Source organism: Cebidichthys violaceus, unplaced genomic scaffold (assembly GCF_023349555.1).
Source record: "Cebidichthys violaceus isolate CVI_PGR_0920_01 unplaced genomic scaffold, fCebVio1.0.p SCAF_1, whole genome shotgun sequence".
NCBI lineage: Eukaryota > Metazoa > Chordata > Actinopteri > Perciformes > Stichaeidae > Cebidichthys > Cebidichthys violaceus.
In genome coordinates this window covers 21,467,888-21,495,007 of record NW_027176262.1, presented here as the reverse complement: position 1 = coordinate 21,495,007, position 27,120 = coordinate 21,467,888, and the positions used below count along the sequence as shown (strand labels likewise).

The following is a 27,120-nucleotide window of genomic DNA, read 5'->3' as shown; positions in this document are numbered from 1 at the left end:
TAAGTCCCACAAAAATCCTATTAAAACACTTTCTTCACTAACTCTTTTAGCATTAGTTAAAATACATGTGTGCTATTAATAGCATTTTTAAGATGAGTATTTGAAGCTCCTTGTACTTGCCTGTAGGCTACAGGATATTGATTCTACTGTTCTGACTTCAGGGGAAGGACTCCAGACTGGTACAACAAAGCCTTCGGTCACCTTTGTGCCGCCGAAGCTGCCCGGATACGCAACTCCTTTCAGCCAATAATCACAGACGGCCCAGAGACCAAAATCTGAAACTGCCAATTGTGTCTGCTCAGCCTTGAGATCAAGATTGAGCCTTTGAGTCATTGCTAACAGGCAGACACAAAGCATAGACAAGACCCCGGAACTAAAGCACAGTTTGAAACATTTTGATTTTCCAGAGCAGAAATGCTCTGAAAATGATTTTGAGCTCCTCTGTACTTGCACAACGACAAAAAGAGGACATCTTATAGGTTCTGAGCATAATTACTCAGCGGGAAATTAATCATCCTGCCCATGTCCTTAGCCGTAGTATTCTATTTACGATCATGTTGCTAAACCTGTATGTTATAATTATTATCTTTAATAATATTGTATTACTGTTACTTTTAATATACAATGTCTAGGACATTCAAGTTCTTAAACGCTTCTGGGAAGCATGTATATGTTATTCATTTCAGATTTAAAGCTATAATTATTATGATGTAGACTCTGTATATATGTGTGTGAATATACCGTACATCCAAACCAGATGTATATATTGTATATATGTGAAGGGATGAATAGTACATATGTTAATATCCTATATATTGATTGTTTCACTGTGTCAACCTTTCTGTAGTACACATGGTACGAAATTGTAAGCTGGTTTTACTTTGCTCCAGTATTGCCATCTTGGAATGGGTGTAATTTTATTCAACTTTGACCTCCCATGGTTGTGAAAAGAATGACTTACGGTTTGACTTGATCATACCTGCTTAAGGGTACTGGATTGTGCAGTCAAGTACAGGAGACATACTTTTTTAATAAAACTATCACAATCATAAAATGTTTGCACGAAGTGATTCTTCATCTCGTTGCCGCATCAAAAAGACAAAACGGGAAATTTTAAGAAATGATGGCGTTGTGACGACCCCCCCCCCCCCCCCCGCTCTCTGGGGGAGAATATCCGTTCTGCCGTCGCCATGACACTGTTCTTTTAGCTGATATTCTGTTACTTGCTATACACTGCCACACACACACACCCATGCATGCACTTCACAACTGACAATTGATACCTACACTTTGCATTGTTTCATTTATGTTTTGTGGACGAACGATTGATATTAAACAGTGTCAGTAACGCTTTTGTGAACATGTTTACATTCCACAATCATGTCTATATGTAGGACTACTGATTTGCACAAACACAATTATCTCTGATCTGGGATGAGAGGGACCTCTACTGGACATTTGAAGGAACTACACGACTGCAGTCCACGTGGATGATGGACTTGGACATGGACACCTTATTGGAGCTTGCAACTCATTTTTTAACGCAGACATAACCGTGATTCAAAAGTAAATCTAAAGCAGACTGTAATCAGTTGTGGCTTGCCTTTCTTTACAAATTGTATGGAAAGGCAAGAACTTGGGCTGAACACATAAACCTGGTTGACTGTCATTTCTGTCCACTAGATGGCCCTTTCTGATCAGCAGAATGTTAATCTTTACTGTGGCCACATTTTATTTCCACCTGAGGCATAATGAAATGAAGTCCATGTTTTTTTTCAGTTATTTTCAACAGGTAGTGAGAGTGGGAAGGTAGCTGTCCACTGCAAATATTACTAATGGGAAGTGTTCATGTCATGAATGGACTAATGGAGCAACTACAGTCATTGTTTCAGTCTTAAAGTCTGAAAGATCTATACCCATTCTGTATTAAAATACATTTTGCTTGATGAATGTGGTATCTATTTATCTTACTAAGGGGACATTCGAGGTTGTGTCAGTTCAGACATAATGGAAGTATACAAAGAGATCATTCACTGAGACTATTACAGAATACAGTGAGAGGCTGCAGTGGCAGACCTGACCCAAACAATAATTAGCATGAACATTACTGCAGGTTATTGAGTCTGGATCTGCTGCAGTTCCCTAATATGCTCTTAGTGTGTGAATGGCAAAATCAAACCCCTTCCATTCACCTCAGTCATTTGCTGATCCAAAGATGTAGCACTCTGAAAAAAAAGATAAACATTTAGAATAGAAGATAAGACCACAGTGGGATCAAAATAACCAACATCGCAATATAATAATACTAACTTTATTAATATCGCAACAAAGCTACAAAGTGCGAAAACATAAAAACATGATAAAAGTAATTAAGATCCAGAATGTAAGAACTACACCTGATTCAATAATTTCAATAGTTACAACAATAAACAATAACTAATTATATTTAATTTACATAGAAGCTAAATAATAATTTGCTCTGCATTGCACTGCCACAAATTAAATCAAGTTGTAAAGGTGCACAGTAATAATGATGATAGGTACAGCTGTGTGGAGCCTCACATTATGTCTACCTCTTTTGAAGCTCTGCTGACACACATCAGCTTAGTGAGGTCATGAAATGCAAGCTCAGCTTCTGGCTGTCAGTCAGGACGATGGGCAGGATTGTTGCCAAGCTGTCAGTGTCGGTCTCGTTTATATAACCACGGGAACCTGGTGGCTTTTTTTGGTTATTATTATTATTTGTTATTGCATTCATTTGTCCATATGACTTTGGGCGAATCATAATTGGCCACACATGAGCTTATTGGAGAAGCCACTCCTCATGATTGTCTCAAAAAAACATTCAAGACAAAAGGCAGTAAAATACCAGTACAACAGTTTGTTTTTACAATACAATGAATCTAACATGCAAGTATTTTCCTCATTGGAAAGGAAAAAAAAACAATAATGTATTTGAAAACAAACATTGTATTGATATAATTATGTAAATGGAAACATGCGTGTTTAACAGTGATGGATGCAAACCAGAATCTTCTACAAAATGTTCAGTAATAAACCATGCAATTCATGAATTTCCACCAATGCCGGTAAATGCTTAAATTCTGTCTGTAATTACCAATTAAATGTGATGGGTCAACAAGCAGACTAACTCATCAGGATCATTAGGAGAAAACGTGACCAAGGGAATAATCTCCCTGTAATAGGATTCTTTGTATTGCTTTGCATATGACTATCCCCGGCAACATTTGTGCCTCACAGACTGATCAATAAACTAAACACCTGGAGCTCAAACTGTCATGAGACCAGAACACATTTATGAGATGGGAAGAAAAGAAGAAATTGTAGGATAACAATAATCATAACAACATCCTGAATGGCTCAGTGTCTGCAGAAAGGTCTTAATTATATAATAACCTTTAAGAAGAAAAGCAATAGTCAATACTAATTACCATCAAAACTTAATATCTCAAAACATCTTATCTTAAAATGTACAGGGAGACACCTCAAGCATAGCACCAATAAATCTAACGCACTGATGAGCATAACTAATAATATGAATCTCTCAATTTATGTGTGTCAGCTCACTGGGACACCAAAATGGAGCAAAGTCATAATTAATGATATTTGGTGCACCTGTGCATTTCCTGTGGAGCCAAACTACAGGTAACTATGAACAAGGTTTTTTTTTTTCATTCAGCCAATTTTTGTATTACTTTAACTCCAAATGATTTTCTATTTATACAATATTGTTTATTCGTACAGGTATGAGCAACAGTAGGTCAAAGGTAACTATGCAGGTGACTTCCGGCTGTCATTGCTGTTACCGCTCAACGACCCTCCACCTGTCGACGGCGTGCCAGCGGCTCATAGCTAGCGGTGAAACAGTGCAAACTTAATGCGGACAGAGCTAACGGTGTTAACCTGAGGGGGGGGGGGCTTGAAGAGGTGTGCGTACGGTACCGCAGCGATGCTGTCGGTCATCTGTAACCGCCGTATGAAACCAACGTAAAGGAGCAGTCTCGAGCTAACCAGTGGGGCGCCCTCTCGTGCACTAAAAGCACACGCGGCTAGCTCGATAACGACACACACCGGGTGAGAGCGCCGCCTTATTTCTCTGCTCAGGTAGACAATACTCCACCGTGTCTTTACTTGTTTGCTGCCAAATTCATGCTCAGAATGTTACATTCAGCTTTTATAAAGTTTGTTTCGGAATGAAGCTAAGTTCCCGTGCTGTTAGCTAAGTGAGCATTATGCGGAATATTGCTCGTTTTAGGTTAACTTGCAGAAGGATTGGCTTAATTTGACTAACGGACATAACTTGTGTCATGGCTGTGGATGGCAACATAATCTTTTTTTTGTTTTGTTTATTTAACTCTGCCAGCATGCTGAACTCTCAACGAAGCACTCCGCCCTTCGCTGCTCCCCACCTGCCAGGTGGACAGAAGAGCTCTCGAGCTCCATCACTGCAGCCAGCGCACGCGTGGTGAGTGGAACCGCAGGCAGGGGGCGGCAACATGGCGGTGACAGCGGCACAGACGTGGGAGACACGCATTTAAGAGAGCGGCACTCTCCTCACATACACATATACACGCACACGCACACACACACACACACACACACACACACACACACACACAGCTTTGCTGGTCAGTCTGCTCAGTTAACAAAACACACCGGACTCTCTCACCGGAACTCTCGGGAGTGGATTTTACTGACAGAGAGTGATTTCTTGTTTGTGTTTTCTTTTCGCGAGTGTTCTCCTCTCATTTCTTTCTTTCTTTTTTTTTTTTTTTTGGTGCTCCAGAGCGGTGATTGGATTTATTGCCAGGAGAAAGCGTGTAACTAGAGTCTGAAGCCGCCCGGTTCGGGTTGGAATGACAAGCGAGAGACCGGTGACAATGCCGGGCTCGATGTCGCTCTCGGACCGACATCCTCCTCCCGGTCAGAGGCAACTCGCGGCTGCAGTCTCCGCCGGTGAGACAATGATGATGTCCGGCTCAGGTTCAATGGTGTTCCCGGCTGGGATTGTCAATCCATCGGTCCCGATCCGGAATATCAGAATGAAATTTGCTGTTGTCATCGGACTGATCCAGGTTGGAGAGGTTAACAACCGGGATATCGTTGAAACGGTGCTGAATTTGGTGAGTAAACGTGTTTCCCTCCGATCACTCTATGACTGGACGTTATTGCTTTATTCCTAAATCCGGAGTGCTATTCAATGGAAACAAAAGCTGACATAATAGACGTATGGCAAAATGATGCTATTGTGACGTCGAGGCTGTGTGTAAATGATTACAATTTATTTTTAATTTTTTTGCAGTACTGATATAAGTGCCCCGGAACATTTTTGAGCATTCTAAAGTCCCACATGCACACATATGAGGTGGTTTGAGGGATGAGGGATGAGGGATGAGGGGATGCTGATACAAAGCATGGGGTGAAGTTTACAAGTTCAACAAAGTGCCAACTTCCTTGTGTTTGCTTGTAAATGAGGCACACTGGTGTGGATGGTGTCAGTGAGAGGAGAAGTGCACACCTGCTTGGATTAAAGTGTTTTGTGAGTACTTATAGTTTAAATGTTGGGCCACAATTAAGTTGTGTGTGTGTGTGTGTGTGTGTGTGTGTGTGTGTGTGTGTGTGTGTGTGTGTGTGTGTGTGTGTGTGTGTGTGTGTGTGTGTGTGTGTGTGTGTGTGTGTGTGTGTGTGTGTGTATTTGCGGGGGGCCCTGAGCTTCAGATCCCCATAACATGCCAGGGAGTTCAATAATTTGCCGGTGTTTGGTGATAATTTGGCCAGTTCTGCTCCTCAGCAGCGTGTCGTTAAGACGACGAGTCTTGTTGCTGGACCTTCTCCTAACTGGAGTATGAGTCTGCGTGGTCATCACCCTCTTCCCCGATTCATATTGACTCAATAACGTGTGTCTTGTGCAAAGCTATGCCTTTTCTCCACTTTCCAAACAAGCATGGGGAGCGTTTGACCTGACGGTGTGCCCAGCGTCAGCAGCCGGCTGCTAATGTAGAGACTGTACAGCCAGCTCACACCTTTTTTTTTTTTTTTTTTTTTTTTTTTTTTTTTTGCCTTGACCATCTACAGGAATACCAACACTACATAGAGCCCTGTTTGCAATAGTCGGCCTCCCCTTGTTGGCACACCAGAGAGTAATTACAACCTGTTCTGGCACAACAGAAATCCACTCTGTGGAGCAAGACAAATTGTAGCCTTTGGCATGTTCGGACACGAGTTGTACTGCAATAGCTGGAGTCTGTGACACCTTGCCCCCTCTCCCTGTGTGCAGTGCAATGTTCACAAGGAAGAATGCACTGATGGCTTTTTTTTTTTTTTTTTACAACACGTATTGTCACGATAGAGCACCATCTTGTTTATGGAGTATAATTATAATTTCTCCATTTCACTTTATTCTGTTGAGCCATTGAAAGCAGATCAGTGCTGTCACAGCTGCCTTTTTTAGATTTCAAAGTCATTTGTGCGCGCTCTTACTTGTAACATGCGGCAGAGTGCACTTTATCCAGACGCGTCTCAGTCGCATACAGGTGTCAAACATTTGAATGGCAGATATCATTAAGAGGTTATTTGTGCCTTGCTCCGGTGAGCTATTTGAGCTATCGGGCACATTTTGAATCTGCCGGCTGCGTTTTGTAAACGGAAACACAACCTGCACCCAAATTATGTGCATACAAATGAACCACATATAATCCAGCTATCTTGGGACCAGTCACCAGATGACACGGTAATTGTTGCTCTATCTGCCTCTTCATCTGAATTGCGTCACAAAATGTGCATGAATAATACTAGCCAGGGAAGAGGGCAGAGAAAGCTTGTCACGCAAACAACCCTCCCGTCTGTAAAATGCCACGACTCCAGCAATTTCTCTGCTTATAAGTTTTTAGGTTATTTTTGAAGCGTAGCGACGGCCCGAGGATCCAGAAGGATCCGTAACTGCATCTTGTGGGGTCCAATTTGCGGAGTAATGAAAAAATTATGTTTTCCTCCTTTTTCTGAGGAGCGTCTTGGAAAAAAAAATTGTAGTTAGACGTTCAGACCAGGATCCTCCATCATGAAAAAGTGTTGTTTAAAAAAAAAAATGTTATGTAGCTGCAGTTCTTGTTGGACAAATTTTGACATCAGGCACATCATTTGATTTATGAAATGGCCACCGCCCGTCAGAAAGGTGAATCTTAATTGAATCAGACACAAAGCTCTGTGCTTCGCCCTGTGCTAGCTTTTTTTCTGTCTATTCAGTCTATTCAGAATGAACTAATTCATTCACTGCATTGTTCCTGTTCAGGGTCTTTGGGATCTTTATCAGGAGTCAAGATACTCTGGACAGTTTGTTTATCTTCAGGTTGACATAGACTGCCACCAGTTTACACACACACACACACACACACACACACACACACACACACACACACACACACACACACACACACACACACACACACACACACATAACAAAAGTTCTTATAATATACAATGTGAAACCCATCATTTCATTTCAATGCTATAATATCAAGAGAACAACATGTCGTCATCGGCTTGAAATGTCCCACAAAGTAGTCATCAACAGTAATCGATAGCGTGTCTGATAACCGAGTTATGCTATTAAGATCAAACTGTTGCCCCTATAGGTGTCTTTTCAGGTGGATCATCAGCTGCACACATAAAGGCTTTCAAGCTCTGACCCTAAATATAAGTCGCACACCTAATCACATTTGGTACAAGCGAGACGATATGGCTTGTTATCTTCTAACCATGAAGATGATTTGTCTCATGCCCAGATGTGCAATTTACAGTAGTCGCCCCCTTTTGCGAGCCGTCAGCCGACTCGCCGCTTTCTCCGAGATGAGAAAATAGGAGTGGATATTTCTACTTAGCTAATTGTCACTCGGTATGAATCATTCAATGAACTTCTCTGACAAAAGAGAAAGTCGCATTACTCGACGGCCCTCGTCTTCATGATCAAAGTCAAGTATGAGCTGATGGATAACGGAGAGAGATGTGAGTAGAAGAACGTGTGACCTATAAAATTAAGAAAAGCTTTCACCGCACATCTCCATCTTGATCCTGACATGTGGGAGTAACACCTTTCTGCTGTCAGCAACTGGCTGTTTACACAAAGGGAACGCTGTCATGTCAGGTCCGTTATCACCAAGCTTATTTCAGCCTCCTCCAACTGATGCTTCACGGACATTCTGCTCTTTCAGTATCAAACGCTCATCGCTGGTCAACTGTAGTGTGTGTGTGTGTGTGTGTGTGTGTGTGTGTGTGTGTGTGTGTGTGTGTGTGTGTGTGTGTGTGTGTGTGTGTGTGTGTGTGTGTGTGTGTGTGTGTGTGTGTGTGTGTGTGTGTGTGTGTGTGTGTGTGTGTGTTAAAAGTGGTGGATTCCTTCCTAAAGAACAGGAGCGTTGCATGGATTCTAGTGGTTACAATGTTTACATGCTTGAGAAAAAAAAAAGATCAAACCACTCCTACGTTATCAACTTATCCGCTATCAGTTCGTTTACTCGTGCTCCACGTGTTCATATTTTACCCAATCTGTCAAAATATGGCATAATACAGTTTGTTTGTTTGTTTGTTTGTTTGTTGCTCCTCCACTTAGCTGATTTTGTTGTCTCTTTGCGACTACATTTGCTTATGCGTCTCAAGGGACTGAGTGAGAAAAGCTACAAACGGGTACAGTGTGCAGATTATGATGAAAATATGAATCTGGATACTGAGCAGGTAAAAAAAAAAAGAAAAGGGAAGAGATTGTGCTGCAGAAGTGGATTGATACGTTTTTACATTATTGGTGTTGGAATGTATGTATAAAAAAAAAAAATGGCAACATGGTCTTTTAATGGGGGGGGGGGGGGGGGGGGGGGTCTACCAGTTGCCAATAACAGTTTTACTGAAAACATTTGCAACATGTCGGTAGATTACTCTTCCTACTTCCCATCTGCTTCAGTGACTTTACAGTTAAAGCTGTTACTTGCTCAGTCCTCACTACACAGAGGCCCACTTATTGCTCATTTGATAGGACTTTGAATTGGCTGCCTGGATATGAGATACTTTCAATGACAAATGTACAGATTCTCATTATTTTATATGCCCTCACTGCTTTTGTTGGAGATATATATGATCATCACAAATCAATTATTTTCATTAGCTTAATGGCCTTACACATGCTGCATTCATCTTCAGGCCAGGCACAATGATGCACATTGGACTATGATTAGTAATCGCTGATCCTTGCCGTTTCCGATTTTCTAAAATGCTTGCGAGACCGAGCGAGGAAAGGAAAAGCTCCAAGGTGAAACGCATTCCTCATGTGAGACCTATTGTTGTATCAAAAGCCGAATTAGTCATGACGCTGGCCTTTTGTATAAGGGTAATGTGACTAGAGAGTCGGCAATCCTGCGCCATGTGACTGCTCTCCAGGCTTGGTGTCAGCAGAGTGCAATGGAGCTTGGAGCTGATTATCTGCTCCAAACAGGACTTTGCCACTCAGCCAGTCATAATTAACTCATAGGAATCAACCATGTGACTTAGAAATTCTGTTTATGCTTTACCGGATTTGTTTTCCCCAATCACGTTAAGCGTTGTTGCTGCCTAGATTTTTTTTTTTTTTTTGTACAGAGGGCATGTTTCCTCCTGAATGAAGCGCCACACGATCTGCACCGGAGTGGCAGTGAGCTGGTTTTGGCTGACGACGGGAATACGAGGAGTGTCCAGAGTTCAAGAAAACATACGAAATGCATTTACTCCCGGGTACAGGGTCGACATTATTGCAACTTGCCAGAGACGTTAATCAACATGTCTTGATTAGGTAATCCGGTTGGCCTCACCTTTCCCTAAAATCGTGTTTTGGTGACAGAATTTCTAGAAGACAAAGTTGCTAGGAATATTCATAGATCATTTTTGTGTGATTTGTTGATTTTTGTTTATGAGAAACTCTTGCAACATATTTACATGCGTCCTACCTAATTTGGTGTGAGACAGTAGATTCTCTAAGTAGTCTATAAATGTCTCATTGAAAGTGTTTTGTCATACATTACCACTACATGGCATGGGAGCGGGCTAGTGAGGCTCATTAATGTGGCCAGTGAGTTAATCAGACCTCCACAGAGCCAGCCTGGGCTTCTTTGGGAACGAAGGGCGAGGAGGAAGACTCCGTGCGTCTCAGAGAATCCTTTACTTCCTCTGTTCTCCAGATTTGGGAAGCTAAATTCTGCTAGGCGCTACAGGAAGCCTCTGACTACAAAGAATGTGTCTAAGAAGTCACTTATCCCACAGGCTGTCGGCTTGCTCCATTCTGAGAGACTTTATTTGAATCTTCTCTGTATTCTATTACCCCAAAAAACAAATCTATATCGGTGGCGTGATGGTGCAGTAGATGTGGCTGTCAGCTCACAACTGGAAGCACAGCTGTCCAATCTGCTGGTCCTCTGTGGAGTCTCAATTGTTTGCTTGGACATTATGTCCACAGACCAAAGACATACTTTTAGCTGGATTGAGGGCTCCAAATAGCTCTCAGGTCAGCATGTGAGCGTGAGTAACTCTCCGTCTGTCCCCAGCGACGGACTGGCCATCTACTCAGAGACTTGTAGTCCTCTGCCAACGGAGCTCTTGGATAAGCGTCAGTCCCCTGAGTAACAATACGCCTAACGATATTTAAAGAACATATATTTTGGCCCATCACTAAATAGAAAAAATGCCCTTGTGAAAATGAATTTGGAGTAATGATAAAACAGCTTGGGTAACCATACTTTTTCACACATCACCAAGCGGTGTCTCACTGTAAACATTAACGGGTCAATTAAACAAGAATTTAACATAATTTCCCCACATGAATCTTAAAAACGTAGTTTTTTTTTGTGCGACAGAGATGCGTCAATGCTAGTTTTGCGCCACCATCTGTTATTGAAACTAATGAGGAGGGAGTGCCGTTAATCGTCCATGTAACGGCAGCCTGAAATGAAAGCTGTGACTGAGACCATGTGACGTAAAGCAGGTTGAGGAGAAAATGTGTGCAGATGCACCAGGGTGTGTGCGCATCCTCACACTCAAATCACACTCTAGCCACCTGACAAAGAGGAATGGCTTGTTGGCCGTATCGCACATCTATTTTAGTTTTGAGGAGATGATAAAGACGGTACCAGCAGAGTATGTTACAGTCGTCCGATCTAGGTGAGACGAATGCATGAATTGGAAACTCTGCGTCCGACTGCTTTTAGAAATGGGTCGAACTTGAGCAATGTGACAGAGGTGGGAGAAAGTTGCTTCAGTGGTGCTGTTCAAAGGTGACACCAGATGTTTAACCGTTTGGATTTGCTGAGAGGTGCATATAAGCTTATGTTATCAATACATTTATTGTAAATCGCTGGATTTGGATTAAAGCGTCGGCCAAATGACTGAATATGTAATGATAAACAGTTATGGGCATTTTCTGCTTGGATTGTCGCGTCTGCGTATGTTTTTGCAGAGACATAGCTCTTCCTCCACTGACAGTGGTGCTGAAAGACTCAAAGTGTGTTTAGACTAAGGTTTTGCTCATTGGGTGTAATCTGCTCTCTTCCTGTTGCTGTTGCCACAATTTAGAACTTTTGCCGTCATGTTGTTTGCGTCCCCCTCAGATAAAGTTGCTTACAGCTTCTCAAAATCTTCTTCAAAGTTGCCCACTAATTTGCAGCAGTCCTCTCTGAGGCATTTAACTCACTTTTTATCTTGTGATTACAAAAGGCTTGATTAAAATTATAGATCCACCACCGCATCTGTCAGAAGCAGAACACCAGTGGAAAAACAAAGGGAATGAGGCATCGTGCTTCAGCACACTGCTTTAACGTTCCTCTTGGTTACAAAACGTGACTAGATGTGACTTCAGCTCAGTATTTATAGACATGATATCTGCAGCGGTGCGGTGTGAGAAGTCACTGTATTAATCATCACGCATTGTGACAGCTTGTCTCTGGAAGTCGTTGAAAGTGTTTCTGGAAAACAAGCGACGCTTCTTACTGAGGTGGAAATGCACACAATGCAGCATCAGGGCAGGTCTGTAAACTAAAGAACCAATCTCAAAACAGTAAATCACCTTTCTGACCTCAGGCCTCAACTCCATCACATTCGTGCTCAGCTTCGATCCCTTACTAAACTACACCTTCAATGTTATCTAGATGGCTACTAAAAATTCTGTCAGTGGTTAAGACCCACTTGACTTTCTAAGCCCATCAGACGTGGCCTCTTTAGATCAGTTCAAAAGCAGCAGACGTCTCGCATGTTTCCTCTACTTACATCTGGTAGGAACAGAAGAGTTTGGGAACTCTTTATGTCAATCATAAATATACATTTTGTTTAGATTATGGATAGACTTTCCATCTCCTGCTTCTGTCCATCTCCTGCTTCTGTCCATCTCCTGCTTCTGTCCATCTCCTGCTCCTGTCCATCTCCTGCTCCTGTTCATCTCCTGCTTCTGTCCATCTCCTGCTCCTGTTCATCTCCTGCTCCTGTCCATCTCCTGCTCCTGTCCATCTCCTGCTCCTGTCCATCTCCTGCTCCTGTTCATCTCCTGCTTCTGTCCATCTCCTGCTCCTGTTCATCTCCTGCTCCTGTCCATCTCCTGCTCCTGTCCATCTCCTGCTCCTGTCCATCTCCTGCTCCTGTTCATCTCCTGCTCCTGTTCATCTCCTGCTTCTGTCCATCTCCTGCTTCTGTCCATCTCCTGCTTCTGTCCTTCTCCTGCTCCTGTACATCTCCTGCTCCTGTCCATCTCCTGCTCCTGTCCATCTCCTGCTCCTGTCCATCTCCTGCTCCTGTCCTTCTCCTGCTCCTGTCCATCTCCTGCTCCTGTCCATCTCCTGCTCCTGTCCATCTCCTGCTTCTGTCCATCTCCTGCTTCTGTCCTTCTCCTGCTTCTGTCCTTCTCCTGCTTCTGTCCATCTCCTGCTTCTGTCCATCTCCTGCCAAGCTGACAATTTAACAAAGATGTTTTGTAATTGGAGCAATTGAAAACAGTGTTTATTGGGTATTGCAAAACACATTATTACATAAAGACTTAATTGAAAACAAAATCAAAGCTGCTCTAAATGAATTAATTTTTGTTTCATAGTGTTGAATGAAAATCAGTGGAACCAACAGAGCGTAACCTTTTTGCTGTCGAGGGACAATCAGTGTATCTGAAAAGGTATTACAGATGAGGGGTGTGTGTGTGTGTGTGTGTGTGTGTGTGTGTGTGTGTGTGTGTGTGTGTGTGTGTGTGTGTGTGTGTGTGTGTGTGTGTGTGTGTGTGTGTGTGTGTGTGTGTGTGTGTGTGTGTGTGTGTGTGTGTGTGTGGCCTGAGATACTTTGGTTAGGGTTGGCCTTCTCTTTAAGCATCCCTCTGCTGCTGTTGAGTCAGTTGCACGGTTTGATCAATCTTTGGTCGATATCACCTTTTAGGCACCGCTACAGCTTTGCAAATGTCACGAATGTTTTCTGTGTCACTGTTGAAACATTACCTCATGGGTTCCGGCCTTTTTTTTTTTTTTTTTTGCTGCAGTGGAGACCGCACGATAATGATGATTAATTCTAATAAAACAATTGACCTCCAAAAGAGGTGTCTTAGTTATCGATCTGATCGTTGATTGATCGTTATTCCATCCCTTAGCTCTACTTATGTCTTGCTGAAATGTCCTGAAGCATTAATCTCTCCTTCAGGTCCAGAGATGTGCACTCAGACATCTGTGCATTGAAATATAATTTATATACATGAATCAATTAAGCATCATTTAAATGTACCTGCGATAGGACCCAGTGTGCTACAAGCTCTATATAGGGGAACATTCATCAGGAATATCACTCTTCACCTTCATGAAATCTTTACTAAGCCTTTCATATTTTCCACTTTGAGCCATATGCACTGTAGCGCGCTACTGTATGCTTAAATTGTGCTTCCTCAGTAAAATTTATTCTCTACCAAGCATCCAATTTCTGCCAAGAACAGTTTCCTCTGATCCTACTTCACGATAATCTTCTCAGGATTTGAGGGAAAATTGAAATTCTGATTCTGTGCAAATTTGTTTGTTTAAAAGTGTTTTATCTGAACTGCTGATTGATTCAGGGACCATGCTGATGCACATTTCCTTGCCCTAGAGACCAAGGACAAAATGAACGGACTGCATTTCCAACATTTTCTGTGCATTGCGTCTGTGTTCTCTGATATCGAAGTGCTGTTGTGTCTAATTTTCATGAGGTATCTGTAGGTCCTTTTTAAAAAAAACCTCTTGATGCACTTCATTTTTATGATTTTGGTCTTTTATATCCCTTTACTATGTTTATAGAGAAATGTCAATGTCGATTTCTTTTGTTGTGGAGGAGTTTACTCTCATACTCTCCACCGGTGCAACTTTATTGGGATAATCGTAATTGCAAATGAAAACAAATGTGCATTCAATTTTATTCTCTGTCGATTGTTCACCGTTTGTAATGTTGCTGTAATAGAATTTGAGGCTAGTTCTGGAAGTCGGCCTTCTCCAGATAACATTATCAAAATGTAAATGCTGTTTGGTACAGACAGACCCTTAGTGGTGTTATTGATAACCAACAGCCAGTGCCCTAAGGGAAGGCTAGAGAGGTCAAGCGTTTGCTCAAAGGCCACGGCGGTGTCTCCTCGGCCTCACTCTTCTCCTGCTCTGCTCATCCCTCGCTCTCGCTCATGCAGCCTTACCCCGGAGAGATGCTGATGGTGTGGTATTTGGTATTTGGCTGCTGCTTGCATTTGTTGTCGGGGTGAATTCTGGGACGCGTCCGCCAGCTCGGTGGGGTAGTGTTTAGCCGGGTCACAACTGCCGCCTGGTTGTTGTGGCTGACCCCGTCTGTCAGGACTTCATCGATGCAAATGTGTCGCTGTGCCGCAGTATGGTGTGGAAAAGTGGTGCGAGATCCTGTTGAAACGGTGCGATAGCAGAACGCTTGATGAATGTTAGTGCTCACACTCTGAACAGTGTTGTTACACCCTCATATCCACACGTGCACACATGCACTGAGCTGAGGGCTGTTTGTTTGCCTTTCTCAGTTTTGAGTCTGTTCGCAAAAAAACATTGAGGTCAGAGCAGTCGAAACAGAATTTTGCTGCAACTTCCTTTGAAAATATGTATTTAGTCATTTATGCATTGAACAAAATAGAGTCCTATTTAGATTTCAAATTGTATTTTGCTAAGTATTATCAAAAGTATGTCACTGTTCCTATCAAACGATGTCTGAGTGTGGTTACATTCTGTTAATGCTTTATCCAATTTGGCATCACTCTTCCTTTGCCAACCAAAGGGCATAATTTTTTTTAATATATATGCTTTACGCACTGTTGGCAAACCCATTTTTTGAATGGCACTGGTAACATTACACTTTGCATGCTAAAGCTGCTGACTGATCTTAACCCACTTTGAGTTGAGCAGCTGCTGCGTCACACAACACATTGTTAGCATTACTTAGTAGCGGTCAGTTACTGAGCTGTTGTTAACCAGACGGGGGACAAGTGGGTTGGATCAGCAGCAGCAGCAGCAGCAGCAGCAATGCGAATACTCGGGCTTACTCCCGGGTGGAGCTGGTTTTGGCCTTCAACCAAATCCCAGCCTCGGTGTTAATGTGTGTCTCTTCCCACAGGAACAAGGCCCTGCACACACACACACACACACACACACACACACACACACACACACACACACACACACACACACACACACACACACACACACACACACACACACACACGCTCATTTCTATGGAGATGAGCTGCATCTCTCATCAGGCAAACATGCAAAGTCATATCGCTGGCTGCAGCAGGGTGACTGCCACTTACTGTAGCAAAGAGTCATCACAGAGTGCAGACGCAGGAAAAGCAAAGACTGCTTGATAACTAGATGGAGGAGGTGCAAAAACATCCGCGGCCCTGATCCCGACAGTCATCGCGTGAGACCGTTGTGCTCGGAGATGGAAATAGGTGTCTGATTTGTTTCTAACCGGAGTCTATGAATGAAAGCCAGCTAACGTGTTTCTGTGCTGTAATGGAACGCTTGGCTTGTATTGGATGCGGTCCAGCTCGAAAACAAACTTGCGTTTGACACAAAGCAAATGAATCCTAGAGCAGTCATCGGTGTAATTGGGAGTCGGGGTGTGAGTGATTTCATGTTTGCATTGTCTCCGTGCCGAGGAATTATTTGTACACTCTGAAGTCATGAAACCCAACAAATGGATTTAGGTGGATAACAAGTAATAGACGTACGGTATTTGCTTTTAATTGCAGCGGCTTTCTCACTTTGCCACCAGTCGACCTCTTCTTTTCCACCTCTTCCTTTATCTTTACTTTTACTTATTTAAATCATGTTGGAAAGGAAAATCATGACATTTTCTCAGCTGCCTTACTCTGTTGAAACCAGGTTGTGATTACAAAGGGTGTGGACATAAAAGTAAGTGAAGCAAAGAAAAATGTATGGATGTCAGCACAACTAGTTCTATCTAGCTCCATTTGAACCAGTTAAGATGGCATTCAGTAATATATATTTACTATATATATATATATATATATATATATATATATATATATATATATATATATATATATATATATATATATATATATATATATATATATATATATATATATATATATATATATATATGAGTTTCTGTTTTTCTAGATGCAGTTGAAGCCGTCATTAATTACAGTAGCATGGTTTGGTGACTGAAGCCGTGGAAGGGTCTATATCACGTACCTGTTTTGACGTTTCCCTCAGGCAGTGAATGAAAGAATAGAGCCGTCTGTATCGTGTGCCTCGGCATTAAGTATTTTACTGAGGGCTGTGCATCAACAAACACAGGTACTTCAACACATGTTCACTCACTGTCACACGACGGTGGCTTCCCAATAAAAATATTGTCTTTTGTATAAGCAATTTCTCTTCCCATCTCCTCTAGGAGAGAGAGAGAGAGAGAGAGAGAGAGAGAGAGAGAGAGAGAGAGAGAGAGAGAGAGAGAGAGAGAGAGAGAGAGAGAGAGAGAGAGAGAGAGAGAGAGAGAGAGAGAGAGAGAGAGAGAGAGAGAGAGGAGAGAGAGAGAGAGAGAGCATCTGGGGTCCGTATTACAGCAAGTGACAGATTTATACGTCTGCACACGAGCCACTAGGCAGTTAATGATGTGTGCTGTGAATACGGATTTCTACATTATGCCTGACAATGCTGTCATTGTTGATGGGGTGGTTCTGTTCCCAATATGTTACGCTTCCCTGTAAACTTCATCCCCTCTGGTGTCGACGCGCTGCTGCTGCCGTTACATGGCTGAGGGCGCTGCGTCCGTCCTGCTCTCCTGCTTTGTGCAGTCCTGTAAAAGGCTCTGCTTTTTGATAAAGGTTAGTGTAATCAATCTCCTGGATGTTTGTATTTATTGCTCCAGTACAGCTGGGATCTTTCCATTTCTTGGTGATATTGGAGCATGAAGGGCTCTCTAAGAGCTAGATCACACACTGATTTAATGTAGCTGAAGTAATGGGGGGGGCTTAGTGAGAGTTAGGGGTTTGGATTACAATTAATACTAAGGGATCAGCGTAATGAACAAAGACACCCTCCATTTGTATGGCTCATTATTCTCCCTGCCACATTAGAACTGGACCCATCTATAATTAGTCACTTGGACATACTTTGTCTACAGTCCGCTTGTTTTTTTTTTCCCATCTGGTTTAAAGCGCTAGCTCTAAACAAACACTGTGATGGACTCTCACCAGTTTGCTGTTGAATATTTAGGTGTGTTGTCTTTAATGAAACATCAGTGGAGCATAACTTCTGCTTCAAATGCCACAAAAGTGTTGCTCATACATATATTCATGAGAGACTAATGGACACCTACATGATGTTCCACTTCCCTCGTTTAATTAAAAGCTTTGCTTCTCCTATACAGTCGATCAATTCACACTGGTTACTTTTCAACTGCACTCGGTGTTTTTCCTCTATTAGACCTAAGAGTTACTGTACCCTATAGAACTTTATTTTCTGTTTAAATTTGATTTGACAAAGGAACCAGTGTATCGTGGCCCCTGTTAAAACATATTATACTACCTGTTTACATTCTGCATAAACATTTTTGAATGCCTCTTCAAATGCTGCTTAAGTGGAGACACCCCAGGGGAATAGTGGTAAAAGAACTAATAGATATCATCATGAAACTTCCCCCAGTCCATTACTTGCATTAACAATCATTTGTTTCGTATAACGAGATTCGTGAAAATGTATGTTTAAATATGCTAATGATGCATTGTATTATCAAATATGTGATTATTTGCAAAAACAAATCTTAACATTGGATAAAACCAGGTTACAAATTCTTGTTGTGTTACTTGACAGTCAAAAGTTTTTACTGAGTGAATTTTTGATATCTCTTTGTATCACTGCAGGTCAATAGCCTAGTTTGGGGAAAGTAATATTATATGTATATAAATTAGGCTATGAATGATACGGGAACAAACCACTAAAGGTGAATAGAGTAAAAACAAATCACCATGAAACTTCCCCAGTCGATTACTTACGTTAAGACGGTTGTTTTGTGTATTTCAAGTTTAATGTTGTGTTTTAAATATGCAATGCTTGGTGAATTTAGAACAAATCTACCAACACACATAAACAAAGTGTGACAAGTGTGTATTTTTGATTTTTTTTCTTACCGCTAAGAAGCAACGTTATCGAAGCAAAATAGCCGAAAACTTTCAGAATTGACCAGAGCAGGAAAAATGTTTGTGCCCGGGGGTGTCTGTCCTTAACACGACGAGAACAGCAAGCAAGGGGGTTCATTTAACGGCTTCATACCACACTGCATATCTCTTTTGTGGCTTTGGGGGATGCAGTTCAGTCTCTGTGTGTTGTACGCATGGGCATATTGAAGCCCAATTTCAAGCATAGGCTATGCTAAATGTGTGTCAACTGGCTAATGCTATTAGTTGTGAGAGCTGGCCTGCTTTGAAAGGAACATCTGGCTGGAGAGCCTCACTGTTGCTCAGCAGAGTCTCAAGCAGAGAAGGGATTACTGCTGTGGCATTTGGTTTAAGATGATTCAGCCTGGAATTAGATGGCCTATATGGAGCACAGCCTGGGACAGTGTGACAGTCTTACTCCTCTTGTTAAAATGAATACAGGGTGTTAGGAGTGGTGAAAGTCTGTGGAGATTGCTGAATCCCGGCATCATGCCTCTGACTGATAATACATGCTTTGATTAACGACTTTCTCTCGTATTCCCTGGCTTTGGCAGACAATTCCCACTCTTGACACAGCTTGTATTTGCCCATTTCTATAAGTTGTGTTGACCATATTTCATTTCTCAGCAGGACGGTCATACGGCGTGGAGCTTTTTCGGAGCTGCCGGCTGTATTTTGATTTTTATCTATCCATAGTATCGGCATCCCACCCGTCAGTGCCATCTCTCCCCTCAAGCGTTTCCCTCTACACACAGGGTCTGAGGGAAAAGAACCAAACAAAAACAGTGACAATGAGAAGTACTGATTTATACATGTTGAAAAAGAACCAGACGGCTTGTAAAGCATTAAATAACTAGCAAAAAAAAACCCTCTTTTATTCTACTTCTATCCGATTCTCTTACGTTCTAAAAACATCAACATAAGCCTGGAGATGTTGGTCATCTGATACGGCCCCGAAACACACTTCCAAGGGCTTTTTGGAAAAGTGTTTTAGGCCCTTCAGCAACCTTGACAGTGGGATATTTTAGACATTATCTTCTGGTTCACCAGCATCAAGATTGTGTCAGAGAAAACGACAGCTCTCGTAGAAAAGTGAATTGTCGACACAATGATCAGTGTGGCCCGCTGCTGCCTGCACTAAAGAAGGTAAATACCTGTATTTACGGTCTGCGCCTTACTGCGCTTTATATTTCCATTCAAATCGATACACCGAGCAAGTCTCTCTATGAATGTGCAATACTTCAAGGGGTCCAGGTCGCGAGCCAGACGAGTAGTGCAGCACTGCCTCTTCGAGGGAGCGTCGGCTCACCGAGGAGAGTGGCTCTGTGTCCACGGTGTACGTTTGTGGAGGGCGGCATATCTTCTCCTAGATGGCGCGCTGTCGTCATTGTCCTCCTGACGACCTTTTCCGCACACGGTTTGGATATAGGGCTGTAAGTTCCTGGAGAGAGTCTTGAGTGTGCTATTTAGTTTACTTGCATCCCGGTGGTATTGAGAGCCAATGGACATGCCTGTCTCAAACGTACTGGTTTTCATTCCCACTAGGGCCGTAATTGCCTTCAGCAGGTGTCCCAGGTCTAAATCAAAACCTCAAGAATGGAGGATTAGAATGAAAACCAAACAATTCTGTTTGGCAATCACTTGCACAGTGTGACAGATAAACAGAGCATTGTAGTCGATCAATACATGAGGCAGAGATCTCTCTTCCCAGTATCCCTTGATAGGATGGTGCCAGTAGCAACACATTTTATATTTTTGAGAACGCATTTAACTCTCCCTAACTCTCTAGAAAGATGCTTCTTCAGGAGAGTGTTACGCTGCCTGGCTCGTTCCTGACTGCTTTTACAGTTTGCGGGTCGGGTCACAGCAATGCCACACAGAAGTGGCCCATTGCCAGAAGCAGGTCTCTATTGCCCTTGGATGAAAATCCCTGCATCACCACGCAGGGGGAGGAGAATGGAGGACGGGGAATGGGGTGAGGAGAAGTTCAGGACAGCCTCACCGGGACCGCAGGGCACGAGAGGACAGCCGAGCTAAATCCATGTGGTGCGGCTGCGACTGCATTTTACAACAACAATATGTTCACAATGTAGGCGTTGACAACGATTAGATTGTTCCAAGTTTATCTTCACGGCTAACAATAAAAAGTGTCCCTGCGGCTACAATCCTGCAGTGGTGATTGTTAACATTTCCAATCAGCCGTGCAGCTCTGCGTCTATTGCTCACAGCCAGAGGATGCTGTCTGTAGCTGTCCTAATATTTCCTCTGTTAAAAGGAGGGCGCTCCAGTGCTATCCTTCCTCTAGAAATTGGACCCTTTTTACAGGTAGTCTGTTTCTGACGGTCCCAATGAACGTCAGTATGATTTGAGTTTTATAAAAACAGTTAATGCTCGTGGTCTTCCCAAATGTCTGTGGACCAGTGACTCGGGAGTCCGTGTCGGTCTGTGTCCGGCTGCACTTGGAGTCAGAGTCTCGTTTCAGGAACAGTTCTATCTGTCTGACTTTATTAAGAGTGTCGAAACAAATTAGCGAGCCGCTACTGGCCCACAAATGTCCTTGAGGCTTAAAAGTAGATTTGCGCTGTCAACTCTAACAAAGTTGTACATCAAATCTCTGACAGTCGAAAAACTTCCCAATCCCCCAAAGATCCCGTGTCATTGCTGACTAATCTTGTCTTTGTCTCAGAAGAACAACCTGTGCATCCTCTGACTTTGGTCAAGGAGCCACTTTTATGCGTGTAGAGGCTTAAAACAGCAGTAGGAAAATCCTGTTTTGAAGGTGGAGCTGGCTAGCTTGCGGAGACTGAAGAGATCCATTTCTGTTGTCAGTCAGAGCGTCAAAGTCTGTATAAAGTAGCTGCATCGAGTGGTTTGTTGCATAAAATCCAACACAGTTGTCGTCGGTGAGAAGACATCAACCACTTCAGCAGCACAACGAGCATAAAAAGGGCTGGTGGATGAATCGTGGTTGCTTGCATAAAATATGGAAATGTACTGTTTGTTTGGCTGTTTGTAGTGAATACCAGCACATGACTGAACATTGTCTGAACTGATGAAATGAAGGTAGAAGCATGGCTCTCTGTCTAACACAAAGTCAGTTGGGTGTCTGCTTCACTGGCTCAACATGAAGTGCTAGCAAACTAACATTTTCCTCCTGTACATGTTCGTTTTTTTTTTTTTTTTTTTTAGCCTGGGGAACAGATTTCTGTGATGTAACTTAAAATCTTTCTCCAGTAAAGGGTATTTTGGCAGATTACGTTTTCAATTTACCGACTTGGCCGATGGGCCAAGATGTTTTGTTCGCTGTGAGTTAATATTTGCAAAACATCCTAAAATCTGGTCTTTTGGCAACCTACGCATACTGAGCAGCAACTCTGACGGATCCACAGAGCTCCATGGACTGTTTGTCCCTGAACCCAACCTCATTCTTTATGGAACGCAGACTCGACTGCATTCAAGGAACACTTTATGGTTCTGTACGACTCAAGTCACCGGGACTGTCATGGTTACCTCGTAAACATGACAATAAAAAAACCATTTAATAAGAACACACACGCAAACATCAGCCTGAGATAAATCAACCAAGCAAATGAATCACTCTGTTAAAATCTAGTCATATCTCTGAAAAACATACACAGCTTGGTGCGACATTACAAGCAAACAAACGCGTCTCCCTTTGCTTCCACTCGAGTGGTGAAGACCTGCCGTTACCTGAGAGCCTCCCTACTCTTCTGCCTATCCTCCAGGAGTTAGTCGTTAATCAGTTTAACTGACAGAGGGACAACCAAATGTTAAGAAGGATGGTGCTTACACAAGGGACCCTGTACCTCCCTTTAATGGATCGTGAATAATTAGCCCAGACTGCTGGCTTCTTGTATCAATAGTGACAAAATAGACAATTGGCAGTACAGCAACAAGTCATCGTAACATGAGAATTAGAAGACGGAGCATTAAGACGTTTGGGTTTTTGGTATCGTTAATCGTGTTTTTTTTTTTTTTCCTGATCCCAATCCGAGTCCTTTGATATTTGGTATCTGCCTATACGGAGTCCAGTCAAATGTGAATGACACAGCTGCCCAGTGCATATTCACTGTGTGTCTGATATATTAATGAAAAATCCACCGGCATAGTTCTCTTTGTAATGCTTACAGCCTGCAGAGAGCACACAAACCTGACAACAGCCAAGTTTTAATATTGGCCCGTCATCAATTCACTCTGACAATGAACGTTAATTAGTGACAGCGGATGTGACCCGGCACCGCCGTTTGTCATTTTAACCAGCCAAAAGCGATTGGCGCTGTCTGCTAAAACTGAGAAGCTGCTACCTGAATGTTGTGCACACTGCTTTGTACTAGATGCCACACGTGATTTTTATTCATCACCCTGTGTGTGCGTGTGTGTGTGTGTGTGTGTGTGTGTGTGTGTGTGTGTGTGTGAACGTAAATGTGATTAGTTTAGTACAGGGGTATTCAATTAGATTAAACGAGGTCCAGTTAGAGAGAATATCCTCATGCAAAGGTCCAGAACATTATTAACAGTATTAACGTCTGTATGTAGTCAACAACTGACTGTCAATTCAAGATTGAACTGGACGAATTATAAATAGTACATACTCTAATAATAAGTAAATGTAAGTAAATTTTCAAAAGCTTTTGAAAATTGTGCATCTTAAAATAAGTAATACATTTTAGAAAAATGAATTTCACTGATTTGCTCTGCAGTTTTAAATTCATTTCATTCAGGGTAAAGTGATGTCTACCAAGAAAACCATGATATTATATTATCTTCTAACAAGATAAATGTGTGAGCATGGACTTCATGTGTGGTTATTAAACTACTTGTTTCAGCTCTATTCTCTCTGTTAACATCATAGTTGGTCAATGAATTCATGTGTTAGAATTCTGATCATATTGGGCTCTTAGGTCTGTTTTCTGTGTCTTCATTTCAGATGTGAGTTTGTACGTTTGCTCAAAAGAGTTGTTCTTTGTCTCGTAGTGGCGCTTCACATTACTGCTTTTAATAAACCTCACGGTCTCTGAACATATGAGACACACTGGTTTTAAACTACCCGATGAAAATACTCTGGCCATTCTCAGTCAGAGAACACGTCCCTCTTTTTGGAGAACTTCATGTGAAATAACTTCTCTGACTCACATACTTCTCCTGTTGGGTCGTGTGTGTGTGTGTGTGTGTGTGTGTGTGTGTGTGTGTGTGTGTGTGTGTGTGTGTGTGTGTGTGTGTGTGTGTGTGTGTGTGTGTGTGTGTGTGTGTGTGTGTGTGTGTGTGTGTGTGTGTGTGTGTGTGTGTGTGTGTGTGTGTGTGAATCTCACTGGAGATGCTTATCAGAATGCACACATTTGATTGGCTGAGCAGCATCACCTGAGATGATTTCCAACGCATGTCGGTGTGCTTCCTGGACCGCTGAATGAATACCGTAAAGGCTAGAAAAGCTGCGCCGGTTAAAATAGAAGCGCTCCGTCAAAATGTAATAATTTTCAATTCTCTATCGGTTGTAGGACCAGAGTCCAGATACAACGGCTTCTGGGTCTGGACCCGGACTGCGGTCCACCTTTTAGTGACCCCTGGTTTAGTATGATAAAAAAATAGTGCTGCATGTTCACATTGTGCAGTGATTCTCAACTGCATATACTGTACAATACCTACCTTTGTGAATATGTGAGTTTTCAGCTGCTGCTTTATGTCAGTGAAGTCTTAGTCGTTCATTCCCTCCGACAGCTGTCGTTTCAGTCACTGAGTGGGAATGATTTCACCGGCAGTCGAGCATGTTTCGAGTTTGGACCGGTGTTCTGTTGCTGGTTTATGAGATTGAGTGTGACCTGTTATATGGGGGGGGGGTCATCTCGAGCTTGGCAGGGGAAAAAGAGGGAAGTATGTGGTGAGTGACAGGGGTAAGCAGAAGAGGAGAAAATATGTTCTACTCAGTTTATCAACCCGTCGGCATCAGCAATTCACCACAGTTCAACTCCATCACTGGGATTCACGTACACACATTCAGATAGTCTGGCAGTAATTATTTTAATGCATATCAATGATCATTTATTTTCATGAGAGATGAACATTTCTTTTCAATTCTTAATTGAAACGAACTGCATGCACATCCTCATCAGCATTAATAAGACATATTCAACAGAACTTCTGTTTTTCAATATTTAAACAAACTCAAACTATTTCCTTTCATACTTTGCAGAAAAGGTTTGCTGGACTCGTGTGATTCAGAATGTCGTAGACTGATGTTTGCTGTCATATTATATATGATATACCTGTATTCAGTCTTTTAGTCAGGCCCTTTGACTGTGCATGGCTGGACCCCAGTGTCTTGTTTTAATTTGTCATCTGTCATGTATACGACTTCAAGTTAACCCCATTTTAAATGATGCATCTAAACACACTGCATATATTCACTTAGTGACAGAAGTGCTGAGTTAGTAGTAGGCGTCACTGTGGGATCCATGGCTTGTGTGGTCATTATTATAATAATTAATAATATTTGATTATATTTTTCACAGAGAATTTCTGTTGGCTGTGTGATGACATCAGAATCTCATCAGCACGGAAGAATAAAAAAACCCATCTGCATTGACAATATTTACCAAAAATGAAAGCGGTTAGACGGTTGGAGTTCATATCTCAGTAACCAGTTTAAGAATTGATGCGAGACCATTTAACCTAATCCTCATGATAGCAGTCGGAGCTTAACCAGGTTATTCTAAACAAGTTAGGACATTTACGCGCGCTGCACAAAAACTGGATTACGTGAGTAACCGGATTAAGGATGACATTCTCCATGCCTGTAAGCGTGGCCGCTGATTGAATCAAACGCTGACTCCTAACGCTCCCGGTTCAGCTCCAGATAACCTCTCCTCGTCTCTCTCTGTCCACAAAGCCTCCAGAATGACACTTGAGGGGCGAGACAGTCGGTCCCCGTCGGTACATTTGTTCTCGGTCAGAGGGCAGCTGGTGCTTCCAGGTCCGTCGCTGACTCGGTGTGTTGTGGACGATGCGCCTGTGTTTCTGCACTGAGCCGTGTGATTGCCATGTGTCAGAGAGCATGGCCAAGTCTCACTCGGGGCATCTGCAGATTAGTGTGCGTTGCTTGAGTGACCATGCTTCTGTCCAATCCTCTCCTCTCCTTTCCTTAAGATGCTGGCTGGTATCCTAAAGACACTCCAGTTGTACTACTGTTCCCTACTTTAGCATTAAGGTAGCAATGTTTGGAGCCTATATGGCAGTTATTGGGTTCTCTTTTGACGTGCTGCTGTCATGCACGTTTCCTCTAGAACAGGTTTGGTCAATTATTTTTCCCAAGGGGCCTCGTGAGAAACAGGGACTGTTGTGGAGAGAATATTCAGTCCAATAGACTGAACTCAGTCCTGCTCTATATTATTCCACCTCCTTTATAAAAAGCAAATTGTATGGTTTTGATAAGCTGTGAGTGGTAAGAGTGAATATTATGATCAGTGGTGGAATGTAACTAAGTGTATTTGCTTAAGTACTGTACTTATGTACAAAGTCAAGGTACTTTACTTGATTATTTCTCTTTTATTCAACTTTGTACTTTTTACTCCACTACATTTGTCTGGCAGCTTTAGTTAAGAGTTATTTTGCACATTATAATTATTCGAACCCTTCCTAACTACCCAAACTGAACAACAGAGTATAAAAGAGTTAGAATAAGCTCCACCTGAAACATCTGCAGCAGGAATAATGATCCAAACAAATATATATATATATTTAATAACCATGTTGGGTTTGCAGCTTCGCTAGCAAAGCCTCAGATGTGTCCGCTCTGCATCAGTCAACACTTTGCAGTGACGCTGCTGCTCACACACATTCACGAACGTACTGACGTACGTAAATTGAGAAAAAAAAAAAAACAGCAACAGTGTCCTTCAAAATAAAAGCAATGCAGCTGTATTCTGTGCATGACGTACACTTATTTACGTTTTATTCCTAACTTCCCATTAATTCCTAACTAAAAGCTGGTAAACCCACCTAATTGTTTCAACGTCATCTGTTTTATTCATATAATCATTGTGTAGCTATTACAATATTATTGTTCTCGTAGAGCAGATTTTTCTCCGGTTCTAAAACATGAAGTTAGGACCACATGATGGCCAAAATAACCATAACAATACATTATCAATACAAAACAAAAAACATTATAGTCATTAAAGTCATTATAGAGACAGACCACAGAATACATGAGTCGGCTTATCTCCATTGACTGTGGGGCAGTGCACTACTGTGTGCTTTCTAGTGGGCCCGTCTGTACATAGGTAACCTTTACATTTAAGAAAACTGAGACTAAATAAATCCCTTTAAAACATTTCATCTTCAAACTCTTCTGTTTCTTAGCGGTGGAGTTGCTGAAAGACTAGATGTGTTGTTTG

The 27,120-nt window shown here is 42.2% G+C and overlaps 2 protein-coding genes across 12 annotated transcripts in view; both read left to right on the top strand.

Annotated features, from left to right (window-relative positions):
• The window catches only part of stard13b (StAR related lipid transfer domain containing 13b), a 69,361-nt gene extending 68,307 nt beyond the window's left edge, over positions 1-1,054 (top strand). For all 5 annotated transcript variants that reach the window (XM_068714915.1, XM_068714924.1, XM_068714941.1 and 2 more), the window contains one exon: positions 162-1,054. In XM_068714915.1, coding sequence (XP_068571016.1) covers positions 162-279 — 118 coding nt within the window. In that variant the 3' untranslated portion in view covers positions 280-1,054. The remainder of the gene's footprint in view (positions 1-161) is intronic.
• Positions 1,055-4,659: 3,605 nt separating this feature from the next.
• Positions 4,660-27,120, top strand: part of nbeab (neurobeachin b) — a 190,953-nt gene continuing 168,492 nt past the window's right edge. For all 7 annotated transcript variants that reach the window (XM_068714813.1, XM_068714796.1, XM_068714833.1 and 4 more), the window contains exon 1: positions 4,660-5,144. In XM_068714813.1, the coding sequence (XP_068570914.1) occupies positions 4,878-5,144 (267 nt within the window). In that variant the 5' untranslated portion in view covers positions 4,660-4,877. The remainder of the gene's footprint in view (positions 5,145-27,120) is intronic.